The sequence below is a fragment of the Agelaius tricolor genome, unplaced genomic scaffold, assembly GCF_023055355.1.
Source record: "Agelaius tricolor isolate 1412-34295 unplaced genomic scaffold, bAgeTri1.0.p SCAF_10, whole genome shotgun sequence".
Classification (NCBI taxonomy): Eukaryota; Metazoa; Chordata; class Aves; order Passeriformes; family Icteridae; genus Agelaius; species Agelaius tricolor.
Genome location: NW_027269270.1, coordinates 25,236,066 through 25,257,549, shown reverse-complemented (window position 1 = coordinate 25,257,549; position 21,484 = coordinate 25,236,066). Strand labels below are relative to the sequence as shown.

Here is a 21,484-nt window from a genome sequence, read left to right as displayed (position 1 = left end):
TGTTTATTCTGTGAAATGGGAAAACCATTAATCATGCTACCTGGAGGAAATAAATAATCTGATTCGTCTGAAATTCTATTTTTTCTGGGGGAAGACGTGTATACATGCTATGATAATTAACTATGTCTCTAAAGTCAAGTCTCTGTTCTTAAAACACTTTCTTGTGAAATGAGATCATTTTATCATTCCAGGTAAGATGGATTGATAGTGATAAGGAGATGTAAGGAAGCTGCACCACAGCTGGGTGCAGTCCAGACATGAAGCGTGGAGTTCCATTGATTCACAAAGACATTCTCCTGTGTGTTAATTTTGTGTTCCAGTGGTGCCTGGGAGCTCTTTGACAGCACTTTTAGGCTGGATGTAGTGTATTTGAAAAGTATCTAGCATGTTGGTGGCAGCTATTGAGGAAGGAGTATTCTTCACTGCCTGTTGGTATCATTCTTCCTGCACTGTGCAGAGGCAGCAGCCGAACAGCATTGATCATTCAGGTCTCAGTTTCCAGGCCAGAATGTAACAAAGGGGCCTTGCTGGCTCAAGAGCTCGCTAAGGATAAATGGGTACAATGCTTTTCACCAGACCTTCTCTATGAGGGGGTAGAGGGGCAAGGAAATGCAGTTTGCTATTGAAAATAATTGATAAAGTTGCTTACTGTTCCAGCTGGAGCCTGTTTGCTGACACCATCCACCCCAGCCACTAATGCTTCCCACTTCCCTGATGAGTGGCCATTTTCTACTGCTGGCTTGGTGTAAGAATAGCATGAATAGGATTTTTTATTTATTAGCTGTGTTAATGTGGCACACAGGAGCTGCATTACGTTGGGCACAGTACAAACACATTTATTTAGACTTGTGTGAAAATTACTAATGAGAGAAGATCGCTGGCCAAAGCTCTAGGCGTTCTGACACCTCTGAATAAAACAATGACATCCCAACAATGTTTAAAGTGATGATTCCAGCAGAAACTCAGCCAGCTGCTTCCAGAAACTCCTACAGAATAACATTAGCCTTCTCTAAATACTCTAAAAAACAGAAGAGTTCACAAATGTTAGGAGATGGTCTTTACCCCGAGGTGTTTACAGTCCACAGCCTCCATCCTTCAGAGAAGTGTCTGCTTATTTGGTGCATCCAGGGAGAAGTGTTGATTCTTGCCTTCTTTAAAATTGTGCATGGGTCGGGATGGTCAAGACAGAAAGTAAAGGGGAGAATTAAGGAAAACTATTACTTGCTTTAAAAGAAAGAAAAAATGGAGACTTAGAGCTGAAAGGACTTGCCTGAGGCTACAGAGAGAGGCGGTGGCAGAACCCAGAATAGAAGCCAGATGTTCCAAGTCTGTAGCAATATGACTTAGCCAGATTTTAACAGAGGGATGTTTTCCTTCGAAGTCTGTTTTCATCTTTCTTTTGAATTATTTTATTTTATTTTATTTTATTTTATTTTATTTTATTTTATATCTAAAGGGTAGTGAGGGGAGTTTCAAATAAAATAATACACTGAGGAACCTGAGCTTTGGGATGTTTGGTACGATTCTGATTTACCATGAGCAAGAAGAGCAGCTCTGATGCTAATTCTTAGGTAGGAACTTCAAAGATTGCAAGAGTCTATAAATATTTGCTTTATTTGCAGTGAAGAGTACAGGAAGTTCTGAGTTAGCCTAATTTAGGCTTCAATATAGACTATTTATGTACTACCTCCTGGGACCACCTCTGATTACTGAAAGAATGACCTTATTGGAAACCAACAAGTAGGTCTGCAGTTAATTATAAAGGGTTCAGAGCCTGCTGCAGAACCTAACAATGGCATTTTTGTGGATGATGTTATGTGTTTTTATTTAGCTGTTCAAGTCAGGAGAGCTTAAACAGATGGCACACACTTTCCTGCTCTCTGAGAACACCTAGAGAAAGACACTGATAATAACTGAGGGAGGCCAAGCCTAACAGGTCAGGAGAAATGGCAAAGCTCAGGCTGTCTGACCTCACTAATTACCATCTGAAAGCAATAATGAACTGGTCAGTGGGGTCAGGAACAGGTGATGCTGTGTGGAGAGGGAGAAAGGGGGGTTTGTTTGTCTTCTGCATTTGGAAGAAGTGGTTTGGACATGTTGCCTCTTTTTTAACTTTACAATAACAACAATGACTTAATGTAATCTAAATGTGGCTTTTGGAGAAAATCTGCTTTAGAACTTATCCAAAATAATTTCCTGAAGGAAAAAAAAATATCAGTACAGTTCAGGATGTCTGAAGAGAGAAATGTAAAAAACTGACTTACAGGGCAACAAGTTTATACATGGGATGATGCTCCTCTGGGGCATCATATAAAATGATTATACCAGATTTTGTTCATCAAGGCAAAGTAAGCTAAATCAGATACAAGTCAAAGCCCTTAGGAGGAGGAGGAATGTATTCAATTTAGTGAGGCAACTGTGATAGTAATTAAAGCCCAGATGGAAACCTTTGAATGTGTCTGGCGTCTGTGTATCCGCTGTGTTTTTTCTGTTAACTTGACATTATAAAAGGAGCACCCAAAGAATAAAGAGATGGTGTTTGAAATTTCATCAGTCAAACACTGTCCCAAATTTGATTTATTGTAAACAATCTGCAAAAATTGCTTTGGGTATATATGATACAGGCAGGGAGTTTTCTCAAGTGGTAATTCACAAAGAGAGAAATTGTACATTATTTCTAGATTTGTCTTTGCTGAAATGCAGTTAGGATTAATTACACCATTTGACAGCTCTACTGTGAACCCCTTATATTTTGGACATATAGATAGAATTTTATTCTGCTGTTATATATTCTCTCTGAAGCAGAGTGCTATGCTGGTTACTTTATAAGCAGATACACTGCAAGATTTCAGTAAAAAACCCTATACAATTAAAAAAAAGTAAAAATCGGGAATTAAGAAGGGAATCATTGTCCTACTTTTTTCCCTGTAATACACAAGCCAGGAGCAAAGGATGGTACAGTATGGAAACACTGCTGAAGGGTTAGCAAAACGTGAGGAGTGATTTGCTATTCCTGCTGAATGGAGGGCTGGGGGCAGCTGTAACTCTGCTGGGCTGTCGCACACACTGGGAGCCTCGAGTGTCTCCTGCCTTGTGTTTGAGTCATTACTTTATCTGGAGCAGACAGACTGCTTGCACTCCCAAATCCTCCAGCATATGCACTACTTGATGCCTAGTACAGGCATGTATGTGCTGCTGAGATTTACTACCGGCCCCTGAGTGAGTGGAGAGCTGCAGCCCCTGCCCAAGTCTGCCCGGTTTGACAGGCCAGACTCAGCATCCCAGGCTGGCCTCAAAAGCATGGAGGAAGAGCTTGGTGTTTGCAGCAAGGTAAATATAGAAAAAAATAAGGAGGGGAGAGGGAAGATGCTCCTCTTCAAGTGTGATAAATCACTTTTCCCCTTATCATCTCTAAGCATATATTTAGGGACTTTTGAAGAAGTCTGTTACTCCCTAGACAGTTTATTGGCATGTTGTGATGTTACAGTTCCAGGCAGAGCTGTAGTTGTGTGTATAATTAGTGGCAATATTAATGGTCTTTAATGATACTAACTCCAGGCAGAGGTGTTTTCCCTTGGTTTTCATTACCTTTATGCTGATAATGGCTTATATCCTTTGTACTAAATCAATGTTGCCAAAATCCTCCTGGTGGTTTTCACTTTAAAAAGTATCTCTATGTGAGCATATTCCCCCCACATACACTCTCAGTCTTCATTATCTTTTTTTTTTTTTTTAATGGAAGTACATGGAGCCTCTTTTGCAGTCTATATCCTGAAATAACAACAAAAAATCCAATTTCTTAAAAATGAGGTTTGCTGTTAATGGAGAATTTTTGAAGAGCTCTGTTCCTAATCCACCTGCTCTGTGTCTTCTGAATTCCCTGCAAGTGGTTCACTGCTCATTGATGAGAAACCAAAACCCCGAGTCCCACAACTCATGAATTTGAGACAGATTAAATTTTCAGATCTAATTTTATTTTAATCTTTATTTTACCTCCAAAATTGATATTATAGGGTCTCACAAGTGATTGTCTATGGAAGGTGGTTTTTTTACATGAGTCAGGACAGCACCTATAACCTTTTAAGTGGAGTCTCAGTGTTCATGGGCTCTGTGATCAATCCTCCAGAAAGGGATGAGAAATTTGCAAGTTGATAAAAGACTTATGTGTAGTGCAAAAGAGGAGCCTATTCCTGTTCACCTTTTCAATCAGCTTTTCACTTCTCATCCTCTGACTTTGTTTAAAGACAAACTAATTGTAATTAAAAAAAGAAAAGAAACAATGGCCTTTTTTATTCCCTACAACCAACATCTTCTAGAGTTTATAAGACCACAGGTTATATTTATGGCTCTTATATTTCCAAAGGGGGTCTGTGATGCTTTTGTCTGCAATATCATTGCCACCATGGGACTGAGGTCTGAATCTTACATCAGTGTACATAAGAGGAGGCTTGAGAGATTTATAATGGGAAAATGCTGACAGCTCCATAATTTACTGCCGGGCTAACGGCAGCACTGTAGCTCCTGACAGCTCTAAACCCTTGTTCTGTGGGATGGTTTGTTTCTAATACACTCCCTTTGCTGGATCTTCCCCCACCCTCTCTCTGGATGAATGGGCCTAGGCCTGTGAATATCTATATTGCTGCATTTTCCTTTGGTATTTTAACAGCCTTTCACTTTTAGGATTTCCCATTGTTGAAATTTGTAAAAGATTTCAGGAACTTCTCAGCAGAAAGGCTTTTTCATATAATTTGCCTTTTTTCTTGTTGTTCTTTCTTTAGCTTGGAGTATCTTACATATTCATTGTCACACCGGATACTCCAGCAGCAGCTTTACATTTTCAAGCCCTGGTACTTTGCTGTGTCCAGAAAATGGGTAGACACTGAACAATACCTACTTTTAAACTTATTTGAGTAGAATGCTGTGCATCTACATAATGGTTTCACACAGAAAGTGCTTTATCTTCATGAGTTAGTGAGTCAGTTTAGGGGTATTCTATTGGCAAAAGCTTTCAGAGAAATTATGCATGGTAAATTAATGAAGGCTGTCTGAGGTATTATTGTGTGTGAATGCACATGCCATTAGAATCAATGGCTGGCTGAAAAAAGTTAACGGTCATTAAGGGGCTGTTAAAAAGGCCAGTGGACACAGATTTACTCTCTTGCAGGGCTCTGGTTGGGTTAGGTGAAGACAGAGATTGCTATTTGCCTCCAGGCCACAGGACAGCCCAGGCTTTGTGCTTTCCGGTCCCATTTCTCTTGGCTCCTGTCAGTGGCAGATTTAAGAGAGACTGCAATAGCCTGTCTTCTGAGGAGGTAGAGAACATCTTCTCAGCAGGTAAAGACCTTTGCATGACTTTTCCTTAGTTTACAAGTGGTTGGTAACAGAAAGTCCAAGCGGTTGAGCTTGAAATGGCTTAAAACAGTGTCTCAGTCGTGGTGTGAAATGGAGAGCTTGCCAAAGAGAAGGTTCTGTTGGTTTTGGTTGATGCCACCCAATCTGATGGTGAGTCTTTAAAATGTTGCTCACTCGAGTTGTGGGGTATTGGCTCCAATCAGACAGGAAGAAAAGAGCCCTGCAGCAGATCTGACCATTAGCCAATGGTATGGGAAATGCTGAATGACAACTGGAGATTAGGCAACTGTGTGCCACTCCTGCCAATACAGCCAGGAATTTGTCATAATTGAGTATAAGTGACACAAACTGGCTTTCCTGGGCACTTGTATTCCCCTGGGCTGTGTCCTTTCCCTTGAGCAATGTAGATTTTTTTTTCCTGCATTGTATTTTGAATGCAGTGATTCTGACTGAAATAAAATGTATGGAGAAAATTAATGATTTGATATCTTCTTGCTGCTGCCAAAAGAAATGTAAAAGAGTCTTTGATCTGGTGGCTTTAAAAAAGTGAACTGGACCAGTTTCTGGCACTTACTGACCTAAGTAAGTGATAAAGCGACTGTGTCGAAGTTTAATTAGTCTTGATCAAGATACGTTTTTAAGATTTAGAACTAGTGGCCTTTTGAAGAAGTAAGGCTTCTAGTTGTCATTTATGTCACAACATGTCCTTTTATCATACTTTCTGTGTCTCCAGCAGGAACAGTTTTTATTTTAAAGGAAAAGAGAAATAGTTCATTTGATGGGGATTAGCACAGACAAGCTTACTAATATTTGAAGGCAATTTCTCTGCCTTACCTTTTTCCCTATTTCATATCCCACAGAGATTACCTCAGACTGCCGTTGTTAGTCACTGTTATTTATATAAAGATATGTAATGCATTTGTGCTTGAGGGGTCGTCTGTAACGAGGTATGCAATTTCAGACTGTAGAGACTGGCAGGAATTACTGTGAAGGATTGCTTTGCAGTGACAGCTTTATCCTGCCTGTAATATGTCATTGCGTGTGACTCTCAATTAATCACGCAATAACAAAACATTGCGGCTGGCGACAATGGTGTGTCCATTAATATCGAGAGGTAAGGCTCAGCTTTATGAACACAAATGCTGTCCCCTGCCCACTCGTGCACTTTAATCAGCAAGTCTCAGCCCAGAAGGAACATTTTTCTCTTCTCCTCTCCCCCATCATCCTCTATTGCGATCTATTAAGCTGCAATCCATAACGTCTCATGTCTCTGTAATGGCCTGATGGCGTGTGGTGTTAAATGATTGCATGAATTTGACTTTGTCTCACTCCGCCTTGACCTTGGTGTCTTCAGTGGCTTCCCCTCTCTCACTTTCAAATCGGGAATGGGGAGTTGGAAGAGAAGATGGAAGAGTGACAGAATGGAGATACTACAAAGGAGGTTTGATGTTGTTCTTTGAGGAGATGGGGGAGACAAGAGGTAAGAGGAACCATTGCTCGGAGATGAAAATGCAATGATTTGCAAATTTGCAGGAGAAAATCTATCATGCTTTCGAGCATAACCTGTTCCACAGACTGAAGTCTGCCACGTGCAGGACCTCATTGGTAAGCAGAGTGGAAACCTTGCAGTAATTCTTCCCCTTGTTTGTTCTGCCATTTATAATACGATTGCTAAGTAATAGATCAATTTAAGTAAAATCCCCAAATCTCATTGTGTTTTACAGCTGTATTTATGTCCTGAACAGAAACATAAAGAGGCACCTGGGTGTTCTGTGCTTGGGCTACAAAGAAAGACACCCCAGTCCCAGCCACCAAGTCTGAATCCCTGTTATTACATCCAGCCAGGTTTAGACATAGATTCTCACTCCCTTGATAACCTTCGTTTGTTTTTTTTCAGTTGATTTATTTTGAGTTGGCATTGAGGTTTTACATCCTGTGCAACACAAATAGGAAATCTGGTAGTAATTAGTGTCAATGTTTTAGGGTTTTTTTGCTAAGAAAACTAATTTTTAAGAAGTGCTTGGCAGGACAATCTCAGAAGAATCTCCTGAACATCCTCAGTTTGGTTTACACCAAAGTATTGTCATGTTAAATGCAACAGAGGAAATTAATTATTGTATCTCTTCCCATGGGTTAATGCTGTTTGTGAATTTGTGGCACATTTGACTGGTAGCCTTGAAAAGTGCACACTGAAAGAGGCATTTGGATTTTGACAATGGTGTGTCGGGTGCATTGCAGTACTTACACTTTTTGTAAATAAAAAACAAAAGCCTTTGGGATTCTTAGCAATAAAAAGGTTTGTAGCTCCTTGGGGAATTCTTCATGGTCTTCATTGCTGAATCTCCCCATTGTCTCTGAATTATCAGCCAGACAATAAAAAAATAGTTAATCCAGGGTTTATGTCAAACTTGGTTATTCTGGAGTAAATGCAGTATTATACCAGCACCATACAAAGTTCTTACTCCCTCTGGGCAATGTAACTTCTGCCAGTTAGCAAGAGCATTGGTTTTGGTTCTTTAATTAAGTCTAACCCCATCTCCCCTGCTGGATGAGCAGTGGATCTGACAAGATGCTGAACTTGCTAAACTATATAAAATAAAAGCACCTGCCCTCACATGAAATTGAGGGCACTCAGTAGTGCAGAAGGTGTTCTCCTTGGTGATCCCTGGCAGATACAATCCAGCACAGCTTCATAAAGCCATTTGCTGCCAGGTGTGGGGATGCATATTTGCATCAAGCTTTTCCATCAGGTGAACGCTGTTAGTTCATGTTTAGGAGCCAAGCACACACAGGGGAGACCTCCAAGAAGGAGGGTTTGTAATCAATTTCTCATTCCCAAATTATTTTTTCAGGGTCCCCACAGTATGGTGTTTGAGTAACAGAATAATTTCCTAGCTATTAAGTGCCTGAAAATCAGCAGTAATTAACTTAGCACAAGTTCTTCTCTTCCTCTCCCTCCTCTTTGCTCAAAAAAACAAACAAACCCCCTTTCTCAGCAGAGGAAATGCGGATGGAAGCAGTCTCTTCTGCCTGAGTGCAGTCATGTACAGATTACATCTTTTTCCCCCTTTCGGTTCTGTGAATAACATAATTGCTTTGTTATCCCTCGGGGGATTTGTAATATTAACATTGGTTAATGACATTAATTGAAGTTTTTACCATTAATAAAATGGCATTGCTTAAAATTAAGCATTACATTTCAATTAGTAGTCCATCAAAGACTTTAATAGTCTGGAGCATTAAAGTGATATTTTTTTAAATTTCTTATTAATTTTTTATTGTATCATGCTAATTTCCAAAGAGTGATTGAAAGCCCAGCTGATCCAATGGATGACCCTATCTGCCATGTTTCTTGAAGGAACTTCTTTCTTTTATGACATTATGCAAAAAGGTCACATTTCCACAAAGCAGGAATCTGTTTCAGTCACCTCCTGAATTCATTATCATCCTTTTTACTTTTTAACATGAGGCACATGATATACAGGCACCCCAGGTGGACATGTTTAAATTAATCTAGTAATAATTGATTCAGAAGAGATTTGGAGGACAGAATTTGCATAAAAGCCATAATGAGAGCAACTCCTCCAAGGCCAGACTGAACAGCTAAGTCCCTGAATAACTTACATCTCCTAAACTAATTTGGTTATATATGCAGGATGAAGGTGTGGGGGCTGGAGCATCATGTGATTGGAATTCATTACAAATAATTCATCTTCTCTAGGAAGGCTGGCCTCAGAGTGCATTAAAATTATATCAGCTCCCAAATGCTTGCTCAGACCCTGCCTCTGGAAGATGATGACAAAGTTTCTGTCTGAGGGATTGTTTGGGTATTTTAAAGCATTTCTGAGGCAGAGAGCTGACACCCCAGGGCTGGGGTATCCTCTGGCAGGCTGCTTCTCCTGCCTGGTGGAAAAGTATTCAGATACTCAATCTTGGCTGGACATTTCATGGTCAAAAACATAAGTGCAGAGGAAGATCCCAGCTTTCGGTCTCAGATATTCTTCCCTTCAATTTCAGAATGGAATTTCTTAGCTAAGTTGTAGATCACTGGATTTGCATTAAATCCTGGATCACTGTGATGTCTTTGGGAATTTAGGGAGTCCCACTGCAGGATGAGGACTCTGTACTGTTTAGTTAAAGTAAATCTGCAGACAGAGAAAATGACAACTGTTCAGTCTATTAAAAGAAAGCAGCCAAGGCCTTTTTGAAGGTCAGCTGTCCTGCTTGACTTTGCCTTTGCCTAAGTACTCTTCTTGAGAAAATCTCTAAAAGGATGCCTCCGTGACCCAGCATAGTAATGCCTGTGTTCTGAGGCTGGTGAGCTTCAGTTAGCAGGTATCACAGTACCATGCTCCTGGTATCAGAGAAGTTGCATAGCCTGTGTGGAAGGAGGGGGAAATTCAGCTCTGTCTTTTCAGAAACTGTTGATCACCATATATTTTTCATGGGAAAATTGATGTCACTGTTGTTTTCAGCAGATAAGGAATCCGTCCCATTTTGTTTATACACAGCAGTCGGTAATACCCTGTCATTTTTGAGCTGTGTATGTTCTTCAGTGCTGCCCTGCAGCCAAGAGGATCTGGGAAGGGCAGATCCTGCTTTTCAGAGTCCCAAATACAGTGCAAGAGTTGGGGCAGATCAAAGCAGCCCTGCTGCTCCAGTGAGGGGAACAGTTAACAGAGCTCAACTGGTACCTGCTGTTGCAAGAGGTATGAGAAAAGCTGAGCATGGCAGGAGAAAAAAAGACTCCGGCTGACAATTATTGTTTTGTCTGTTCACATTTGGGGCATATAGAGGCTGGCTGAATGCTTTCTAGCCAAAGGTTTCTGTATGATAAATGATGCTGTGCTGTGCCAAGAAGACAATGCAGCAAAATATATTCTTGTTTCCAAACAGGCTAAAACTTGGAGTTGTGCTACAGGGATGCTTTATGCTTCTTCTCCTAGAGTTAAAATTAAACCATGAGTATGTGTTATGTGGCACTGGATAATCACAAATCTTTGACAAAACAAACAAGCTCTGGTTTCTCTCTCCTGCATGGGCAAGCATTAAAAGAAAAAGTTCTTCTCATTCTGTTTTTCCAACATAGTGGTGGAGGAAGGAGCTGCAGGGAGGGATGAGTTGGGTTTGCAATGTGCAACAACTGCCTTTGACTCTGGCATGTGGGGCTGTGTCAGTGATGCAAGAGGATTTGCTGGATGGAGTAGAAGGAAGTGGGTAGCAGAAGCTGGAGGTAGTTTCAGAGGTTTTAACAGGAAAAACTGGAAAAGGCCAGCCCATATGTTATGGCTGACTCTCAGGCAGGAGGTTCATTGGTGTGATGATTTCATGGCTTGGTGTTTGTCTTCTGGACACTTGAATTGTGGGATTGCTTTAGGTCAGAGGAAAATTAAGTGGTTTGTTGTTGGTTTTTTTTTGTTGTTGTTTTTTGTTGTTGTTGTTTTATTTGTTTGTTTGTGTATTTAATTTCTGCTTTCTGTTGTTTTCCCAGCTCTGTGGACACAGGGCCACCACAGTGACTGCTACATAGTTTATCAGGATTGCTTATCTGCAGGGCACAATCTGGGGACTGTACTTGTCCCCAGATTGCTGTCCCAGTGAGGAGGAGAGAAACTTTGTGAGTTACCAACCTGTATTAGGTCTAATATAATTTGGAACTGTTGTCACCAACTTCCTTACTAAGCATCCCAAGGGATGTCTGCAATAGACCCTATAATTAGAGCTGAATAAAAAAATAGGGTCAGTAAAACATTGGTTAATACTTTAGTAAGTCAAAAAATTCAATAGCATTTATGGTTTTCATATTAAACTGTGAGAAAAAAGATAAGCCCATACAAAAATCATTTTGAAAAGTCAGGAGGAATTAATTCCTCTTTCTGTCTCTGTCTAAAATTGTCTGCAGATACTAGTGACTGAGTGACAATCTGTGTCCTGCCTCAGTTTCCAGCATTGCAGCATCACAGCTGCAGTGGGGAGGTCTCTGAGCAGGACCACCCCATGTCTGGAAATCACTGCAAATAGAAGATTGTCTTCAGACTGTCAAGTACAAGAGTGTGTTGGAATGACAGTGGCTGTGCAGTGTGGTCCTGGAGACTGTGGCTCTGCTAATTTGCACATTTACAAACCAACTACATTGGCAGGGGAGTAACTTGAAGAAAAGCTGCTGTGTTGGTATTTCTGTAACAGCTACAGGCTTAAGGCATCGGTCTATGGGTTGAGTACCAAACCTCAAGCCAGAAAGAACTCTTGCAGCCAGGTGATGATTTGCAATAAGTGTGATACTTGCAGAATGCAAACAGTGTGTCTGATACCTTGGATTTACAGCCCCCATGCAGGGAATTCCAAATCACATGTTCAGTGAGAAAGGTGACTGCCCTGCAAGGGGTGCTGAGTCCTGTGCACGCTCCCCTGTTGCAGACAGGGCCTCTGGAATAGTTATTCCTGCTGTAGCTGCTGCTCCATGAGCCCTGGGGTGGCTCCTCTCTTGGGCTGTGTACACTCTTCCTCTTTTTGGCTGAGGATCTGGAGACTTTGACTGGGAGTCAGGATCTCCTGATTCTAGAGCTAGGCTCCAGTAAATGTCAAGTCTGAGCTGCAGTTGTGCTCAGTACCATAGCATCCATTACATTCTGCTGTTGTGTCAGGCTGTGCCTTCATCTCCGTGTTTCACAGATGGAACACATAAAAATAATTCCATAGCCAGTCCAGGTCTGGGAAATACCAAAAATTTGGTAATTCTTTGACAAAACTTTGACATCTCTCAGAGAGGTCATTCTGTGAACAGTAAATAGCTGATATTTCCATCCCCCCTGTAGAGGCACTTTTCTAGAAGAAACAGTGGCAGCACACCACCAGGGAGATAAATGAGTGTGAGCCTTCATTGCCAAATACAATCTTTGAATAAACAGAAGACTTCAGACTCCAAGGCACCTTTTCTCAAGTGCTAAATTCATACCCCAAACAAATGCTAACAAAGCCTCTCATGTCTTTATATTAAGTGTAGCCTGTAAAAAAAAGATCTAGAGCTCTCCTGGGGAGCCTCTTGAAGCACTTGGGGACACACTCAATGTGTGGTCAGGTTAGCACTACTCAGAAGCAAGTCTGAGTGTCAGCAGAGCAGGTATTTATTTATGCCCACTGGATTTGGCAGGAGCCCAGAGGTACAGTATATTTTGTGCTGTTGTACAGACTTTTATTGTTGAATCAGCTTTATTTAATGGAAGCTCTCTATAATAGGGTCTTGTTTTGGAGGGCTTCCTCTACAGGTGAGGAAACAGTTCTGTTTCCAGGACCTTGTGGCAGTGGACTGTGCTACTAAGGCCCAGAAACCAAGTGGCGGCTGATGGTTTACTGAGGGCCCACACCAGTCCATAGAGAAGTGGCCTGACAACAACCAATTCATTTTGTGCTAAACCATTATTAAGAGTTTTGTCTCTGTTACCTGTTCTGAATGAAAATTTCCCATTGCATTTTGTGGCCTTGGTTTTGGACCATGACCAGTCCCAAGTGGCTTTGATCAGCAATCAGAAAGAGCCCTAGAAATAACGTGCCCCCAAGTGCACTGTCAATTTTTTGTGGAATGTAGTCCTAAGAACATCAAAGTATAGACTATTACAATTCAGCTCCACTGCAGGATTCACAAGCCATGAACCAAAGAGTATATTAGGAAGAACTGATTTCTCCCTTGTAAAGAGTTACCTGAATTATTTATACAGATCTAGATAATAGAAGGGTTTCAATGAATTGACCTGTCTTGCAATATCTTGATTGTTTTATTCCTGCTACAAAACCCACTGTGATACTGCCAGTGGTGTCCTGCAGACCCTGTGAGGCAGGAGCTGTGAGAGGGGTCAGCATGGAGCTCAAGCTTCTGCTCTGCCACAAGACAGCATATTGCCTGCACACACTTGTGATGCACCCTGCTGCTGAATTGCAGGGGGGTTTGAAGATAACCCTTGGATTATATGTGTGAAAATGTGGGTTTGTCTTCCTGGGGTGTTGTGAGAGCAAGATCAGTGTGAGACTCATAGATGATGTTGCAGCTGAGGCCATGGGAAGCCCTGAACAAGGTGGGTACACACAAGCCTGGTGACAGCCAGAGCAAGACCTTTGGCATATAAACTGCCATGCAATCCAAAGTGAGCTCACCGATTCTTCTGAAGACTGTAGGGTGATTTAATTAAAGCAAAACAAGATCTCTTCACAGATTCTCATCTCAGCCAGAATTTGACCATTTCCACAGATTTCCCTCACAAAGTAAGTGAGAGAAGCTCAGTATCAAGTCCAGTCTAACAGTGCATATGAGATTTGACCTCTGGACGTGAAGTGCAGCATGGCATGTTTTGGCTGTAAGACAGATCCATGGGCACAGCTGAGGGCTGAGTGTGTGCATGTGGCCAGGGGCAGAGGGAAAAGCTGTGATTTTTCTTCGATAGTGTGGAATGGCCCTTGGAGCCAGTTAGGTGGGATGGATTCCAGCTGGAGAGGGAGGGAAGCGTGAGGAGCATCAGATGAATAAAGGACCATAGTTTTGTTGGTCTTGGAGCTATTTTCTAGGGCAGAGCTGCCTGTGCCAGCCTGTCATAGCCACATTTCTGAGCTGTCTTTCTTTACAATGTTTATATTTATTTCCCTTATTCTTCCAATACTTTTTTGAATACTTTAATGTCCACATCTTTCCATTTCACCTCTTCCCTCTGCTATCCCAGTCTAATAAAACCATAACTGTGGCAATCACAAAAGATCCTGAACAGAAGAATTAAACCTTTTGCAGGAGGTTCCTTTTTTAGTCTTTTTTAAAGGCATGTCTTTCCTTTAAAATGAAAGATGAAGCATTTTCTTTTATCCTTTAACTTTACTGTCACATTTTATTAAGTCAAAATGATAGTTACAGTCAGAGGAAAGCAGGATATGAATTCCTGGTACAGCCATTTTTAAAGTGTGCTTTGTTTTAAAGCCCTGAAGATTGATTGAAGGTATTTTTCTTTTAGACACAAAGCTTTAGTCAAAAGGGGCCTGATCTGAGTTACCCTCTGTAAATCAGGATTAGTTCCTGTGAAATCAATGGAGTTGCAATGATACAATACGGGTGAGTTGGAAAAGACTCATGCCCTGGCAATAAATGAGGGAGGGACTGTGGGCGATCCCCTGAACGCTGCCCTTGCGCTGGGGTGAAGCCACAAGGCAAAGCAGAATTATACCCTGTCCCTCTTGGGCTGCCATGGAATGTCCTGGCTGGGAGGTGGGCAGGTAGAGTGCTGACACAGGCACTGAGGTTGCAAATCTCAGCTTTGGAGATGCTCTGAGTGTGCAGACTTCCTGCCTTTCCCAGATGGAGCAGCACATTCCCTGCCACTGCCACTGCCACTACAGGCAGGGAGGCCCGTGAGCTGAGAAAGCCTGATTTAAGAGACAAGAGGATGGTGGCAGAAGTGGTGCTCTATAAAATGCCTGACTGTGGGGCAAATGTCACCAAATCCAGTGTAGCCCAAATTTATCAACCTTTTTCTGTCAGAGGGCTGTAGGGATTCACTGGGTGGGGTAGAAAAGGGGAGAAAGTTGCCCCATCACTGGCCCTTGGGGCTTTGCAGAGACTCAGAGGACAGCTTTCATGAGGGACAAGACAGATAAACTTGGACAGCTAATATTTTTGAACGTTTTTATCTCTTTTTCATGTGTCTGCATTGGGCCAGGGAGAAGAATAGCTAGGTGGTAACTTGCATCAAGATGAGCAAATAAAGAATTGAAATGATGTGTCCTGTCTGAGATTTCAGTTTAACCAGGGATTTGAGCTCTTGTCTCTCATCTGCACTGAAACCTTGACAACTGATTTCTTGGGCCCTCAGCCATTCTGAGCAGACAGTCTAATAAGAACAGCTCTTTTTATAGCATTTAACTGTATCTAAATGGCTTAAGGCCAGGGCAAGTTCCAGCGCTGCAAAGCACCACTACTCTGGGTTGTGCTTGGGATGTACAGTGTTTTAGCAGTCTGGATGGGGACTGGCCCTAAGCACTGATCATACTCCAGGCTTCACAGTGAAAATCTGCAACTTGGGCAAAATGGGAGGCTTGGATTTGGCCAACTCCAGTGAAATGAAAACATTTCATTTCATTAAAACACTTCATAACTGCTGGACTCTCCCAGGCAGTTACGAGCTTGCTCTTGGCATACAACTGACCTGTGCTTGCACATGGCACTGCTTCATATTAGGAGTGTGGGGTTCTCTTTGGAAATGAATTTGCAGCAGCTGGGAATTACCAAGTTAGAGTCTTAAAATATTGAGAAAAAGTGAACAAGGAAGCCTGGGAAAGGACAGGTTGAAGGACTAAGATTTTTCAGTGTTATCCACTGTCTCAATATTGTTCAGCTCTAGGGCTCTGACTTCTGTTGCCCTTGATCAACCTGGCATTTACCCACTGACTCTGACTCCAGTTACACACCAGCTCAGGGCTGCACTGACACTGATTTTCCTCAACTTTCCAGCACACAAATGCTCCACACATTTGATGAATGCAATTGGACATAGGAGGTAGAGAACACAGTGAAGGATATGATTTTTTTATAATGTCACCTTTTTGGTGACATTTTCACCCTGGTTTGGTCATTATTACTTTCCACTTCAAGTTCAAAACCATTATTTTCATGCACACTTTGGATTTCCCTATGAGAATAAGGAAAAGAAGATGGAACTTTACCCCAAATACTGGTTACAGCTTTCTAAGGAACACTGAAGTCTCTTGGACTGTGGTAAAATCTCCCAGGGAAAGTGGCAGAAATCCAGATACTTGGCACATTTTACAACTAGTCCAGACAAAACACTAGTAAATGTACTCTGCTTTGGCACAGAATAGGCTGTGGGATGCTATGAAGCTTCCCTGTATGCAACTTTTTATAATTTCATGACCATAATGAGTGTGAAACTTGAATTTACTCATCTGCTGATTGCACACCACACAGGTCTGTAGAGGAGCATAGGACCCTATCATGTGTCTTTGTTTTAAGATTTTTTTTCACCTAGCTTGAGATCATTGTTTGGACGATTAGTACATGAAAATGGCTGTATTGGCTCAGACTAGAAGTCTGTCTAGTTTAGTACCTTCTTTCTAGGATTAGCCAGTAATAGCTGCACTGGGAGTAGTAGAGCGTGCATAAAGTGAGATTTCTATGACTGTCTTTTCCAGTTTCCAGCAAGGATATCTGACAGTGAAAAAGTCCTTTTTGCCTTTTGTGCATTTCCCACAACAACCATCTCCTATCTCAGGAAAGTTTGGCTTTGACTTAAGTGTATCCGAAAGCTATACAAAATGCATCTCACTGGCCTTCACATCTCTGTGCTGTGCTTCATTTCTGGATTTTTACTGGAAAAAAAGGATCATTTAATCCAGTGGTTGAAATTATAATGTGAAGCTTCATCATCAATAATTTTTATTACAGTGTGGCTCATACAACATGTCCATCATGTGAGGTGCCACAGTACTCAGTGGTGTACACCCTGCAGTATGCTTGTGCTTAATGCTGTGCTGGCCTTAGCTTTAAATGATTTCACATCTCTTCCCTCTGCCAGTCCCATTTCTTAATTTAACATTATATTTGCTGTGTTTTTCAAAACAGTCACCCTCTGTAGTAAAGTGCCGTAGAACCTCTTTTGGAGAACTGGAAAGGGATTTTATATATCACTGCATAAAATCTGCATGTATATGGGGATGGAAAAAATGTGAAATGTTGTAATGTCTCACTCACACTGGTTGGGAAACCAAGTCCCTAGAACTACCTCGAGCCCTGAATGCCAATGCTATTTTCAGTCAGAGGTATGGAGCTGCTGCTGAGGACGTGCAGAATGAATGCACTGGCGACTCATCTTAATGCATGTTTAAAATCACAGAGAAATACAGTTAAGAATAAAACACAAGATCCATTTTTTCAAACCAACTGTCTCCCATTTCTGGTGTAAGCAGTCCCTTATTGCTCTTGTGATGCCTGAAGACCTTTCAAAGTTTCTTTCAACTCCTTGATGTCACAATATTGTCCTCTATATTGGAGTTTGCTCCAAGCCACAATCCTGTCATTGTGCATCAGTGCCTCATGTTACCTGCCATCAGCCTGCCCATTTCAGGTCACTGAAAGTGTTTTAGAGACTTCAAACAAAAATATAGAGGTATCAGATACTGCAGGTGTTGACTGTTACACTAACTTTATGAATAACATCTGCAGGAATTGAAAATCTCATTATGTGTGAATTTGATCAGAATTAGCTTTATCACTAGATAAGATTTAAAGGTAGGAGACTCTATTTGTTTGAAAACACGTGCTTGCAATAATTGAACAAAGTCACATAGGAAAATATACTATGCACATCAATAAGATTAAATTTAGCAATGCAGATTTTCTTAAGCTGCAGCATCATCTTGGGGAGCTTGTGGCATGGGCTAATTAATCCTCCATCCACTGCCTCAGGCCTGGTAGGCCTGGGAGAATTTTTAGAGCTCTGCCTTTACTGCTACTGTTGTTAAAATGCTCACGTAGAAAAGGCATGACTTTCCTCTCTCCTCGCCTGAGAGTGAATGCTCCTCCTCTTGAGCTGTGCCTCAGCTCTTGTGACTGGGAGCTACAGCATCCCATAATAATGAAGGTGATCAACTCACTTCTCACCATTTTCCCCTTCAGATTATTCTAACTTTTATTACCTCAGTTAGCACTTTCCTGGCAAGACCTTTATACTGGCTTGTTTTGTTTCAAGACACTGTAAGCAGCAGTGGTCAGATGTATGAATCACATGTTAGAACAGAGTTTTCATGGTGACTGATGTTGGCCTTCCCTTAGCAATCTCTTGAATTTAGCATGGCATTTACTATGGACACATTTTGAAATTGAGGAGGGAGGTGTCCACACTGGGGGAAACATTTACACCTGGGATATTTGAAATTTCATGTTGTCCGTGCCAGCCATTGCACACCAGGTGCTTTATAAGACAGACCCCAAGGGTACACAGAGATAGGTGTTTAGGGAGCTGTGCACTTCCCTTCTTTATGGTTGTAAATTGGGGTGGGTTTTTTGATTTGTTATTTTTGTTGGTTTGGTTTGGTTTGGTTTTTTTGTGCTTTTTGTGGAATATTACCTTCCATACTTAAGCACAAGTGGGGTTGGTAGGAAAGGGGAACTCCACCCTTCCCCATGTTACACAATCTGGACAAGCATTTGCCTTTCTGAAAGTGGAACCTTTCTGAAAGAGGAATTATTTGTATTTCAGGTATCCTCCGTGGGCCTGTCTTGGAAGCTAGATCTGCAGCCGCCCTTCAGTCATGATTGTTTCAAGATTAAAGGCCATTTCCCTGTCATTGCCAAGCCTTTTTGTTCTTGCTTTTCATCTCTCAGCATCACAGAATGTACCTGAATACACTGAAGCTGAACATCAGCAATGTGTTAGGAAAGAACACCCCACAATTGCTTTTGAAGGTAAGAGCTTCTATTCCTGTTCCAGATTCCAATTGGATGATCCATTTAGGTTTAGTCTGTGCTGTTTTTCCTTACAACTCTGATCCACAGGCCAGGGGAAGTGGCCTGACGAATCATTTTCCCTTTGATGCTTTACAGTGTTTTAATTCTGAGGTTTCACAGCAGTCACTTAATCCAGGCTGTATTGGGACTACTGGTCTAAGAATCTCAATTTTCTACTCTGTTACAGGCTCCCTGTAATCTTGTGCCATGCTGAAACCGTGTTTCAGTTTCCTTTTCTCTAACTGGTTTCAGTAATGCTTCACCTGGCTTGCTGGAGCCAGACACTTAATAAGTGAAATGTGATAGAGAATTTGGACACGCTTGAATGCAAGAGAAATGAGTTGATTTAAAATTGCAGGGAGTGGCTGTGCTTTTGTTTGTAGCAATCCTGGTTTGGTTTGGTTTTGTTACGTGTTTGTCACCTGGGCTAGTAGTTTTTCTGTCCTTCATCTGGGCATTTAACTTGAATGTGAGAGGGAGCCTTTGTGTTGCAATGGCCAATTCTTTTCCTGTTCTTTTGAAGCGTGGGATTTTTCTTGTCCTTATCCACTCAGATTTTCCATGACCAGACATGTACTCCTCAATTGTTGTCTATATAATCTGTCCACTTATCCACAGCTAGATCTTTATATTGGTACCACTATTATTTGAAAATTCACTCCAGACTAGTGTGTTCAACTCAGTGTGCCAGCATCAGCAGCTGCTGAGTCTCCTTGCTAAAAATGGTTTCCTCCGAAATGTTGGAATATCGATTTTGGTTCCCATTTAAGACTTTGCAATGCATCTCCAGTTACATTCTTTGCTAAAGGCAATTGAGTACCTTGCAATGTGTCTCTAGTTAGGTTCTTTGCTAAAGGCAATTCAGCTGTGGTTTTGTGACCTTTGAGATAGGGTTTCCAGGAAGAAAGTAGTCAAAGGCTTCCTTGCTGACCTTTCAGGGTTCTTCTAGAGAGCTTTACTATTCTTCACAGAGGAGAAAACTCTTGTCTCTTAATTTGGAAAGTTTAAGAGATTTCTTGTCTGTTTTCCATTATCCATGCCTTAAAGGTTTAAGTAGATTAAAATAAATTAGCAGAATCTTAGAGCCTACATGATACAGCACTGGCTCTAACCTTGGTCTGGTAAATAAACCTTGATTTTAGTTGCTAAATAAATCTAACCATCTGTTTTAAGTGGGGAGAGCCAAAAGGAGAAGCCCTTGCTATTAAAAAACAGTGAAATTCAATTTCAGTAAATAAAAAAGTTATGAGAATATTATAGGTACAGAAAAGAGAAAAAGTGTTGCTCTCTCTGTTAACCAGGAGCATCAAACTTTGAGTTTAGAGGATGTGTCTATGAAATCCTGCATTGAGGTAAATCATTCTGTAGGGAATATTAAAAGCCCCAATTCCTGAAGTTGAGGAATTGGTGGGCATTTCTTGGAACTCAATATGAGTGCTACTCTGCAGAATTGATGGCTGTGTAAACACACTCATAATCTGCCAGTTTGCTTTGTTTTAATAAGGCATGAATATTTCACAGGGGAAAAAAATCTGTCCTCTTCTTTCACTGTTCTTGTTCCCTTCCTTTTTTTCAATGATAGAGGGCAAAACTGGTGAGTTAATTAGAACCTGACAATTGTGCAAAAGAAAGAAAGATTTAAATTGCAGATGCATCAAGAAAATTACCCAGATTATCATTTGAGATTCTTAAACCCAAGTTAGATTCAGAGTTATGGTTTTTTCACAGCACCTGTTTCCTTGTGATTGTTCATGATACAGTTTCATCTTGTATTTTCTGCTGCAAAGCTCAGCTGGAAAATACACTGTAGGAATTAAATTAAAGGCACCTTTTGTCCACTGCACATAAGGCCTGGTGAAGAGGGCTCACATGTCCAAAACCACATCTCAGTTCATAATCTGATTTCTCTTAAAGCTATACCCTGTTCTGATGCCAGCACACACAGGTTTAGGCTACAATGGTAGACAAGTGGGGGAATCCAAATTTTATGTGGTGTTCACAGATTGCTCTGAGGATGTCTCTGCTTAACAGTGTGCCTCAGGGGCTTTCTGTGGCTCTCCAGATGCATGGACTCATGAATCACAACCTGGTACACAATGGGAGTGTGTAATGACTGAAAGAGTGACCCCAGCAGAGCCCTTCTGATGCTCCTGCTGCCAGGGGAAGGGATTATGTTACACCAGCAATTTTCTGTGGATGGGCCACAATAATAATAAGGCCTGTGACCATTCAGTCATACAGGGTACATTAATTTACTGCCAGAATGAATAGGCTAACAAAACAGTTTATGTTACAAAGGGGTTGAATAACTTCTTTTTCACAACCTTGCTAACCAGGCTTCCCATCACCAGACAAATGGGATGCCATACCATGTTTTGTGTTCTCTAGTCTTCAGTTCCCACTTTGCTTGTGCTCAGTCTTTTTTTATTATACTTTACCCCTAGATTATATTCTTAACATCTAGTTGGATAATGTCCTTGTTGTAGAAGAATCCAAGTAAAACTTCTTTCTGTCTATTTTCCCTTTATTTCCTGAGAAGTTCTGTATTTTTATGTTCTTATTGTATCTAATCCACACTAGCCAATCATCTGCTTGATTGGGTTTGTATCTCTTCGTCTTGCTATGAGGGTGGGTAAG

The 21,484-nt window shown here is 41.3% G+C and overlaps 1 protein-coding gene across 6 annotated transcripts in view; it reads left to right on the top strand.

Moving 5' to 3' along the window:
• The window catches only part of SEMA5B (semaphorin 5B), a 264,183-nt gene that overhangs the window by 116,990 nt on the left and 125,709 nt on the right, over positions 1-21,484 (top strand). For all 6 annotated transcript variants that reach the window (XM_071435281.1, XM_071435279.1, XM_071435280.1 and 3 more), the window contains one exon: positions 18,600-18,805. In XM_071435281.1, the coding sequence (XP_071291382.1) occupies positions 18,652-18,805 (154 nt within the window). In that variant the 5' untranslated portion in view covers positions 18,600-18,651. The remainder of the gene's footprint in view (positions 1-18,599; positions 18,806-21,484) is intronic.